The sequence below is a fragment of the Hirundo rustica genome, chromosome 4, assembly GCF_015227805.2.
Source record: "Hirundo rustica isolate bHirRus1 chromosome 4, bHirRus1.pri.v3, whole genome shotgun sequence".
Taxonomy (NCBI): domain Eukaryota; kingdom Metazoa; phylum Chordata; class Aves; order Passeriformes; family Hirundinidae; genus Hirundo; species Hirundo rustica.
The window spans coordinates 51649024-51661306 of NC_053453.1; the positions used below are offsets into that span (position 1 = coordinate 51649024).

Sequence of the window (12283 nt, forward strand, 5' to 3'; positions counted from 1 at the left end):
TCAATATCTATGTTATGTGTTCTGTTCACAGAGATCACAACTACTCTTTTTATAATGACTTGCAGGATGATACCTTTAGAGTGGCCTCTCTAAAAATCTTTTCTGCCTCTGTATGTTCCAGAGAAGAACTGGTATCTTCTAATTGCTTCAGTTCATCAATTTTAATCAATCCACGGCGAGCAAACATCTGTCCAAAGAATTTTTTATATATATATATATATATATATATATATATATATATATATATATATATAGTGTTCATATCCTGTATATTGATATCTAATTTTAGATATCATTCCTGAATTTATACAACTGCAAAGAGCTGCAATGAAAGTCAGGTCCTGAACAATTGAATAGGAAACAAAACCTTTCCAAAATAGCTTTTGTATATATGCTGGGACCTGGCCAGTGTTTAATGCTAGAAGTCTGTTGCTGTGAATATATTACAAAGCACTATTGCATTTGAGTTGATTACGCATTTACATCTGGAAACCGGTCTCCAATCTGCAGTAAAATTTTGGAATGTGGACAGAATTCTAAATACATATGATCTGATAATAAGTAGGAATATTTAATTAAACATTTCCCATTTGATTGCATCTGAAATGCTACATAAGGTAAATCAGGATACCTCTCCATAAATGCCAGCTTGACAATCAAAATAACACTGAGAAACTGCTGTATATAGGGTGGCTCTCCACGTCAAATAATGCACAGATAAGAGTGGAATGGATGATTCCATACATATACTGGCCCACAGTATGTATTCCAGGACCTATATTGAAGAAATCGAAATTCAAAATGAATGCATTTTAACCTACATAAATATGCTTTCTATTATTAAATGACAGATCTAAAGACTTATCCTCATCTGGCACGACAAATTGAAACAGAGAGGAAAAGAACTACAGACATTGAATTAATTTTTAACATGTTTTATTGACTAAAAAGCATTCCACCTGCATATTATGGGTTGTTTTCCATCTTAAACTGTGGTCAAGGACTATTTTAACCTCCAAGCTACTTTAACCACCCCAGTTCACTTGCCACCAGGTAAAGATCCTGCCCTTCTCTCCTATCTGGTCTTATCTTGAGAGTTATCCCTCCCTTTTCTGGCAGCTCTAGTGATCAGTTTTCTACAGGATCAGCAAGCTTATCTGGCATGCAATGTAGTCTGTCTCTTTTGTGGTGAAAACCTGTGTTTAGATTAATTTATACCCACGGAACACTTGGCTCCTAACTTGCAGGGCAACATAGTCATTGCAGAAGTCTAATTTTAATAATTAGCACTTCTCAGTTGAATGAACAGTATCTGTATCTTCCTCTTAGTATTATCTTTGGGTCAGCTGTTCCCTGAGGTACATAAAATGTGCATAACATTTGCCCTAAATTAAGCCAATATACAAATTTTCTTTTAGCCTGAATTTCAAGAATCAGAAATATTCACGATCAATTCCTCTACTTCCTGTATAGTGGAAACCTGAGTATGCTAAAGGAGGTGCTAAATCACTTCAGTTTTTAACAGAAGATGTACAAAGATAAAAAATCTTTCCTGCTCATTGAAAGATTAATAAAACAACACATAAGAAAATACATCACATTAAGTTTCAAATTCTGTTCAAGTTTTAGGAGAAAAGAGTACAGCTAAGACAAACAAAAACTACATTCAGAAAAAAAAAGAGGGGGGGGGAGGGAGAAAGGCGAGGTTATTTTTTGCAAGTATTCACAAATAAAACCCTAGCCACCAGGTGTCAGCACATTTCCACATTTTAAGAAACAAAAGCCCAATTCTTGAAGCTACACAGACGTCCAAAACAAAGCACCTAGAATCCTCTGAAAGAGCGTAACATATGGCATATCAATGTCCAGCAAGACATTACACTGGGCTCCATTCCACAGCTGAGGAAGGAGCAGACTCAGGAAGGAATGAGGGCTTAGAAATCAACCACTTTGAAACACAGACATTTTATTTCCTGGTAACAAAGTACTACTATTGGCATTGCCAGTGAAATTTAAAAGTCAGGGTATGGTGCATTTTCTAAACTTCAAATTGTACAACCCTTTCTATTTATTTTGCCATACCTTAGCAGACTGGCCCATCACCATCAAATGTCTGCATATGGTGTAAATATGGATAGTACCTGCAAAAATAAATTAAAATAAACAGGTAAGTTCTATAATCCTACATGAAATTTGTTACACTAAGCAACTCAATCTTTTTCTTACTATCTGGGTTTTTACTTCCAAATAAGAACAATTTAATGATTTTTCATTAAACAAATGAAAAACTAATGATTTTTCTGTAACATCTTCTAATTTAGAGAAGTTGAAACCAATAAATTCTTCTGCAATATTATTTTCAAAAATCCTTATACGGTGAAGCAGTATAATCATGAGATTTCATGAGAATGAAAATGATGAGAATCTTAAAAATTTGCCAAATCAAATTTTTACTCAGTAACTGCTAGAGAGACAAATCTTATATTCACCCCCAAAATTCCAGGCTCTTTAAAACAAAAATACTACCTCTCCTCACAAATCTTACATTATATGATTTTTTTAGTCCACCATAGCACTGTCCTGGCAGACAACACCACTATTACATGATATTAAGTATGGTAAGTGACACGAAAAAAATTGAAAACGAGAGCATCAAAATGACTTAGAAATAAAAACCAGTCAAACATGTGCTTGACTTAAGCATTGTCATAAAATTTTCAAAAATCAGTCTTAGAAGTATAAAAGATGCTGCACTTCTGGGAGACAAGAAAACCCCTGTTCTTCTGTCTGTATGAATGTTCAGAAAGGGATACTGCTGTAGCAGGAGGCACCATGTCAACTGTCATAGCTAGAAGGGTGTTATTATCCCAATAAGCTCAAATGGAGCAAGTATTAGGAAGATTTCTTCTTATCAGTCAAATGTGTAATGAGGCACAAAATCTATTGTCTGAAATTGCAGAAAAATCATCAGGAACTCGGGGAGATCTGAGATATTGCCTCCTTCTAATTAGAGTAGATTATGGGCTAGGATTGGTACGGAGTCCTGTCCCACACACAGGCAGTGGGATGTAAGAATGGCAGGTGTGTATATTTTAATTTTAATTCTTCTCCCATAGAAACACACAATCAAAAAACACACCTCAAAAGTAGGGGCTGAAGGCAACAGCGGTCCCAGCAAAACAAGAGGATAAGAATTTTGACCAATCATAGCTCTTAATTTCAAAATGAAATTAAGAATATATTATCTGCTCAATTTATATTGCAATATTGCAACAATTGACCATATTAGCTCAGTTGGTTGGAGCATGGTGCTAACAATGCCAAGGTTGTGGTTTCAATCCCTGTATGGGCCATTCACTCAAGAGCCGGACTCGATGATCCTTGTGCAGCCCAATTTAGAATATTCTGTGATTCTGTGAAATTCATACTACTCTGTTTATTTTTTACTAAATAACATTGTCTTTCAAAGCAAAAATACACTGCTGTTGTTCCTGAAATTAAAATCTTACTAAATCTTTCTGGGTATCTAGTTTGCAGAAATTCCATTCTTTTCTCAATTTTTCCCAAACACAAGCATTTACAAGCAGCACCCTGAAATCTTACACATAGATCAAAATTCTTAACTGTCATATGGTATTATTTAGAATCGTTTTATTATCAACTCTTCCCTTCAAAGATGTAATGGCAGACAATAATTTTCTGCTCTTAGATCTGCAATCTTCTTTTAAAAAACACCCCAAAACCCAACAACACACAAGCAGAAAAACCTCCAAATCAAAACCAAAACCAAAACCAACTCCACCAACAAAAAACACCAGCCAAAAAAACCAAGACTAAATGAACTCATTGAAACAAACATTCTATTGACAGAAAAATCTTGAGCTTTTTTTTTGTTAATCAGGATTTACTCCAAAAATGTCCTTACTTTTGATTTTATCAGTATTCTTAAGGACAGTTATGATTAAAAAGTTGATGTTTTTACAACAGTCCACCTGAAAATGTACACTGTGGAAATCTTAATTTTAAAATCCCTCCTATTAGAAAAACAAAAAATTACAAAAACCCTCCATCATTACTGTGATTGAAGCCTAACTAGAGATTTATTCATGACCCTTAGGTTGACCTTAAAGAGTATAAAGAGTATAAAAGTTTCCCTTCACAGCTTTGCTTAGCAAAGAAATGTAAATGGAAAGCCCGAGGTACCGTTGTAGATAAGCCAACACAAACTCTCCTGAGGTAGAGCCACTTGCATAGTGAGTCGTAATGAGGTCAAGACATTGAGACAAGTCTGCAGGGACTCTTGATTCATAAGATTTCTGTCTCTGCTGCAAACCATCTGATAAATGCACACATTTCTCGCTTGCAAAGCATGGAACTAAAACACACAGAAATATATATGAAGTTAATTAAAATATAAGCATATGTCAGTTCACATCAGCGAAGTACAACAAAATGGTGAGTAAGAAAAGACTAAGTATAACAGCAAAAAAAATCATCATGACATTGAACTAAGCTTTAGAATATGGATAAAAGTGCCAAAGCTTCAGGGTTGCTCCACCAGTAACCTGAGTTAGTTTCCACTGTGTCACAGGATGAAAATGCACCTAGTGCACTAGGAGTGCTGGAAGGGGTACAGGGAGAATCAGGCATTAAACTGCTATTCAAAGAATCTGGCTTTGACACTTGGCTTCTCTGCAGATCTCTTCCATAAACTAAGGCAAGTTTTAACTTTTCTACACTTCTTCATCTATGTCACCAATATCTTATTACTCCCTCTCATCTGTTACTTTTCTCTTCCAGAGATGGATTTTTCCTTCTCTTCCTTGTAATACTTAAAGTAATGTGACCTCAATTGTGCCTGGACTACAGCATCAGCTGAACAACGTGAAAAAATGGGCTAGGTGGGACATGACCAGTCAGTACTTATCAATCTCTCAAAAGCCTCCTAACCTGATAACATTTGAAATTATATTATTTTGTTGAAGTTAATTCAGTGAAGCTGGAATTTTCTAGCCCTGAAACGCCATTTCTTAGTGTTACATTTAAAAAAAAGCTATCTGCAGGAACATGGCAAAAAAGTTACATGTAAAGCCTTTAGATGTAATCATTTGACACATTATCATTTTCCATTTCCAATTGTAGGGATCATTGCCAAACTAGATTCCATATCTGAAAATTTAGGGATATCTCTGTAAAGGCTAAGTTACAGAACAGGCATTTTAGTATAGACTTACACTAGCATTTGCCAGTAGGATTGGTTCAAGGTCTAGGCAGACATACAAAAAAGAGAGGAGAGCATCTCTGGAACTTCAGCTTTATTTACAAAACATTTTTAAAAGTGTATTAATGCAGTCTTTGATCATATTCTTTCTAGGAAGCTGAACCAGATTTTAAAAACAAAAAAATAATACAAACCAAGTATCTCTTCTATCATGATATCTGCTTCTACCTTTTAAGCAAACTGTCTGCTTTCTTCTCTTCACTAAACATCTATTTACACTCTTACTCGAGGATATGAGTTTGATTAGCTCAATACACAGGAGCTGCCTACCATTTCTATTCATTGTTCTGGATCACAGAGTAACTTGCATTAGTTAATTCAAAATACCCACTGTGTACCAAAGTAGAGCTTCTCAGCAAAGAACTGCTTAAAGTAAAATATAATGGTTTTAGCATTCCCCCTATATCAATGAAACACTTTCTTCCACAAATAACAAAAGGTATACTGAAAGTCCCTATCATGATAAGCAATTAACACAAAAGGATTCTAACGCATTCTTAAGATCACTCAGCTTCCTAGAGCTTAAAGCACTTAGGAAATTATTCTGCATTCTGCTCTTTTTGTTCATAATGAGCAAATAAGCTATAAAAAACATACTACTGCTTTTCTAACTGTCATGACCTTTTATTACAAGTAGTATTTTGCACACTTATGGAGCAAAATACAGGAGAATGTTTTAATTGTCTCTCATTCTGCCCGGTTCTTAGATCACACAACAGAGAAATTTCCAAAATTACAGGACATTTACCAAATTTTGCCTACATCCTGATTCTGACAGCGCATAGCAGCCACTATTTCAGAGCAAAAACTGCTGTAAACAGTTACAGAACACCACATTTAGAGGAAACTGCTGTTTTAACACTATGCTGATGGTGGTTGGCCTCTGCCACAAAAGCATTAGGCACTTATATTCTCTTAAAAATATACACTAACTCCAGATGTTCATATTATATATATGATCATTAAATATCAATGCAATTTATATTAACAAACTATTAAAGATTAGTTAATGTTAATATATAATTAATGTGAAGTACATTTGTGGAAGATAAAATGGGCTACTTACTTTGAATCTGTGAATGTCTTTGACCAGAAAAATTTTTAAAACCCACAACCTACCGTAAGTACTGCCTTGTTGTCTGCGACACCATTTGGAAAAAAGGTGGATTTAAAGCGGTGCACATCATCCATGACATCATCAAGGTTTACAGAAATGAACTGCTGAAGGTATCTTTCATAGCACTGTAGAAGTGCCAGCTTATATTCCTAAAAAAAAAAATCACGTTCTTTTTATAGTTTGTATATTGCATTTCTCTTTCTATAAAACATGGGGCTTTATAATCTTTATGAACAAAGTATCAATGCGAAAGAACAACAGAAAGTAAAGCACTACACTTTCATAAAAATATCCATCAATGTAGTGTGATTACTCAACATATTAAAGGTTGAAATACTTAAAAGAATGGCTTCTGCTTTGCAAGTTTTATTGAGTTTTACTCTAATCACAAATACAACATATCAGTGAACAATTATAAGGCAGGGTCCTGGGCTAATGTAATAAACTTCAAGAGTTACTGTAATACTCTGCAGTTTTACAGCAGTAATGACAATGATACTGCACTTCAGAAAAAAGTACTTCATAATGTAGAACTTTATAAGCAATATATAGATATAATCACTTCTCTCTTCCTTGTTTCTATGTCATCAAAGTTGTTTTGTTTTGTTTTTTTAATAAAACAGTGAGAATAAGATGCACTTTAAAAGACTGAAACAAGTGAAAACTGGAATTTACATATGGCCAAGAAATCAGCATTAATAGACCAGAAATTGCCACTGGGTCCTTAAGAACTGTTAGCAAAGAGGATGTTGAGCTTTGTATCTCATTCCAAATAGAGCTCCCTGGCAGCATGTCAAACCACTCTAAAATCATGCTGACTCTATGGTTCAGCTCATATCAGATCTGGAAGTGACATTTACTGAATCATCACCACCACTTCCTTCAGTAAGGATGACATTTAGGTTTCTCTACCAATTTCACTAATTCTAGCACACACACTAAATAAATTTTTGAGGAAAAAGTAACTAATTTCTGCTGGTAAAAATGTTCCTTTAATATTTAATCACACAAAATTCTTATTTCCTCATACTCTCTTTTTAATATAAATTCCTCCCACCACAGTGACACCTTAAATTTTTTATCATCTGAGGAATCTAACTCCTATGGCCCTATTGTCCTATTTGCTGTGTGAAAGCAGCAGCCATACGTAGAAATTTTGACTTTCCATGAACAGCTATGGGCAGTCAGTCACTTTTGTAATCTAGTATGTACATTCAGGGCTGTGATAACACTCAGAATCCAAAGCCATGGGTTAGAATACCATTGAGATAGTTATTGACACATAACAAAAAGGTAAATTCTCTCCAAAACAGTTTAAAATACATATGTATGACCAAAGGTAACAGGCAGATAAAGGCAGAGTGGGAGGCAGGGAAGAAAACAAGTCAGTGCTGATCATATGATGACTAATGGACTAAGTAATTTCCAGATACATGACTTAATGAATTTAGGTGTGTCCTAAAAAACACATAGCAGATGTATTATAGGAAGGAATCTAAAGGCATTAAAAAGATACAGCAGGAGGACAGAAAGCTCAGAGGCTGCCTACCCACTGACTATTCATATGTAATAATTATTTTTTAAGGACTACACGTCATTAAGTATTATATAATGCGCAGGTTAATATTAAAAATATTCAACACTAGTTTTCAACTAGGAGTCAAGAGGGGTATTTGTGGAATAGACTTTACCCCACCACAGATCTTGGTTTTACACCACATTCATCCTTCCTGTAATGCATTTGAAATTTGTTACATCCATCCCCTGTTGTTTCTATTTATTTCTTTTCAGAGGAAAAAAAATAGAATGAAAACTGGTTTTCATTCTAAAATTAATTTAAAGAAATGCACTTAAAAGTGGGAGTCCCAAAAAACAGTTGCAAGTATTAGGCTGGCTAGCAAAACAACTTCTTCAGTGCACTCTGGTTCTTGTTCTGTTCCTCTCCCAACAATTCCTTTTATTCACATTTGGTTAACTGAGCATTGAGTCGAGTCAGTAGAACTGCTCCACCATTCGTACTTTAACAGCATTAAAGTCACAGTCAGATATTGTACTCTACCATGCTGAAATATCAAGCAAATATTAAAGATTCCAAAAAGAAATGGGTGCATAGAAAACACATATAGAAAATGTATTAAAAAATCAGGGCAATTTTACAATAAAAAAGCAAGAAATACAAACAACCGTCACTGGAATTATTTTGTAAAAGTTTTTGCTACGTTTTAAATAGCTTTCAGTAAAATATGATTGAAAATGAAAGTAGCATAGAAACAATGAAATAAAGGCTATGACTGAACCTTTTCTAATTTCAAATTGCTTACTTTGATCTGAGCAAGGGTATCACCAACTTCCACAAGTCTTTCATTGTAATACCACTCCGGTAGTCGTGGCTTATATTTGATCCAAATGTTAAACAAAGTATTTGCTCTAAAATAAATAAATAAATAAATAAATAAATAAATAAATAAATAAATAAATAAATAAGAAAAGCTTTCAGATTAAACTGGCAGTAGATCTGTCATAACAAGTAAACAAATCAGGAAGACTTCAAATGAAAACCCCTTTTTCCAAATCTATTTGAACTTCTACATATTTCAAATCAAGTCATCATTAAAACCAAATTTAACAGGCAGACAAGGACATTTCTGGGTTTCATTTCTGTCAGTTTTTATCATACATTTTATCATACATTTTATCATACATTTTAAATAGGATGAATTTTCTCCCACATAAATTCTTATTAAAATGTCCTAATAATAATCCCCTTGTGTTGTTCAAGCACAGTCTCAAGTGGAAAATCTATCCCACCTTTTGGCTAGTATTTGAGAAGATGTGTTTGAAGAAACAATTTGATATCTTAGACCCAATGTATTACAGTTCACAGCAATTATTGGACGGTAAACTACAAATGTTATTGTAATAAATACGATAGACCAAATTCTATAAATCAAAATTTTAGAATTTTATTGAGAGACAAAATGACAGTCTCTGAAAGCCACAATTAAAAGGACAGCGTCGAGCCCAGGATCGGCGCTGGGTGAACGCGGTAACACACTCAGTTAGTATGTCACCCCCCAAGTTCACATTTCTGGCTTGGAGCCATCTCTTTTTATACACTGGATCGCTAAGAGAAAATCGGGACTCCGAGGTTCCCTCTTCCGAGGCAGCCTCATTAGATATTCATGTTCAGGTTCTGGTGTCTTTGGACAGATTTGCCCAGGAAGACAATGTCTTTGATTGTTGTGTCCAGGTGCTGTGTAGAGGTGCTAATGTCGGGAGGAGACGGATGAGATATCGATCTCTTGTAATCATTTGGTTCTCCGGGTTCTCCATCTCCCTTTTCCGTTGTCTTTGTTTTCCTTTTAACGATTCCCGGCAGAGGTATCCTCGTGTCCCTTTTCATGTAATTCTTAGCATAGTTTCTTGTGTCCCTCCTGTGTAATTTCTGGCAAAAGAAATTCCTTGTACCCCTCTCCGTGCAGCTTTCGTCTCAGTTAACCCGTAGTATACTTGAATAAACTTATATTTATAGGGGGTTAATTACATCTTATATCTTTTAACACGAATTAACTTTAGGACATATATCACATTATGAGCAGGAAAAAAAATCTCAAAATAACAATGCATGGTCAGGTAGCTGCAACCTTGGGAACTGGTAGCCATGGAATAAACCATAAAGCTATAGAGTATATAGAGCTATACAGAGCTCAGGGTATACAGAGCTACACCATGAGTCATGAAAGAAGAAATGTTCAGGAATTTTAAATTGTAAGGGGTAGGACTCGGAGAGAACTGAATGACACACTTGCTAAAACAGAGAGAATTTTATGGCAATAGTCATGATGCTCTTCTGTTGCCTCTATTATTCTAGCCACAGATATCCTCATGATGTCTTTGCGTAACAAACTGCCTGGTTTGCTGAACCAGCAAGCCTCCCACAAATGATAACTGATTCTAAGCAGTTTCCCTCTGCTACAGAGACACTGACTATATCGTGCTAGTACTACAGCCCCTACCAACCATGGTTTGATGGCTTCGTGCCCTCATGTGTACAGCTTCCACACACTACACTTAAGAAGGCTACATTCTAGCTGGAAAACAATAACTGATCAGACAGAGTGCCAATAAGCACTGTGATTTTTTCAAAAAAAAATCCCGTTAGTAAATCATTACCAGTATTGACAGTGTTATATGTGTATATGATAATTCGTGCAAATAAAGTTGTCATATATTTTTAAGTACTGTTAAAATACACTCTTATAAGTTTTAAAACTCACAAGCCAGAGACTGCAACATAATGTCAAAACCACCTGGACAAAGGAGGAAGGACTTCATTTACAATAAAATAAGTGTGGCCAGCTCGGAGATGGATCGTCCATCAAGGTGGTCCGAGGAACACCGGGGTGAGGAATATGTGATAAATATCTGGAGATTGAGTTAACCAGGGCCATCAGAGAGATACATCTCAATGCCAGATTCCGGGAACACGATCACGGGTGCTCATCACTCTCCGGACATGTTTTGTTCAACATGCCACAGAGAAGGAACTCCTCATGAATACGTGTAGCCCGAAACAGAAGAAAAGGGACTCAGCCTCATGCGAAAAAAAAAACTGTATAAAAATCGCTCAGACAGGACAGTCGGTGTGGAGCACAGGAGACCCTCTGCTGCAGCGGGCAAACCTGTGTCTCACCCAGCGCCGACACCCGGGCTCGGCATTGACCCCTTTTTTGGTTTTTTTTTCCTTTTTTTGATAGCGGTTTTTTTTGTTGTTGCTCTCTAAAATTCTATTTCGACCTTTTTTTTAATAAATTTCCTTCAATTAATAAATTTGAGCGTTTTTCATTTATAACAACAGTGTTCACACTGCCAGGCACCTCTTCCATTTATTCTCTTAACAAATCACTTGTACAGAAACGTCAGCAGAGTGCCTTGTGATACTGCTACAGCCAATTTGTAGGTAGCAATTTATGAGGAAAGAAAACAACTGAAGAAATATAAATAAACATTTAAAGAAATGAATGTCTGAAAAATATCCTTCTAGCTGAATTGTCATGCATAAACCATATGCTTACTGGTGTGAGGTGGTTGGAACTTTTTAACTTCTCTTAAGGCTGGGATGGTAGGTTAGAACACAAGACACTGTTAAACTGTTCTCTGACATTCAAGCACTTGGAATGTATTCTCACAGTCTCTCATATAACTCTTCATTTCAGCTTATAAGAACACTCCAATTAAAAAAAAAAAAAAAAAAGCACAATAAATAACTTTTTTTTCCACACAGAAAGCTGTGAGCCACTTTCACATTCCAAGGTGAAACAGATGGCTTTATAAGAAATCTGTCAAAATTATCTTTACAACAAAGAAATGCAACAATCATAATCTTTTTTGGGGTTTTGTTTGTTTGTGGGGGTTTTTGTTTGTTTGTTTTGCTTTGTTTTGTTTCCTAAAAGTATGATCTCAGTACAATCCTCAGTTCTTGAAAGTAAAGCAGCAAGGAAATAAGTAGGACATCCTAGAGGTGTATCCTAAAGGAAAAATGCAGTAACAGCATAAATTAGGCCAAAAGCAACAGAATAAAATGTTCTAAGTAATTTTTAAGGAGAATTTTTTTAAGGGAACCATAGCCCAGCAAAATGAAGGGCACTTTCCAAATGGACAGGAATGAGTCTGTCCTGGTCCATCCTTAAATTATTAACAGCCTGGGTGGCTACTGAGCTCTTACACTGAGAAAAATATTCCACACCAGTGAGTATATGCAAAGAGGCTCCAAAGCAAAGGAATCTGTCAGGCAGCTGAGCGAAGTTCCCTTGAACTATTAAAGGAAGAATTAGGAAAAGACTTTCAGAGACCGAGAGATTTGATGGGATATTAAGGGGAAAGAG

General features: G+C 35.5%; 1 protein-coding gene across 1 annotated transcript in view; it reads right to left on the minus strand.

Annotated features, from left to right (window-relative positions):
- CFAP54 (cilia and flagella associated protein 54) overlaps nt 1-12283 on the minus strand; it is a 129960-nt gene that overhangs the window by 96838 nt on the left and 20839 nt on the right. Inside the window, 6 exon segments of the mRNA XM_040062749.1 lie at nt 74-187; nt 632-775; nt 2083-2141; nt 4204-4375; nt 6401-6547; nt 8720-8825. Coding sequence (XP_039918683.1) covers nt 74-187; nt 632-775; nt 2083-2141; nt 4204-4375; nt 6401-6547; nt 8720-8825 — 742 coding nt within the window.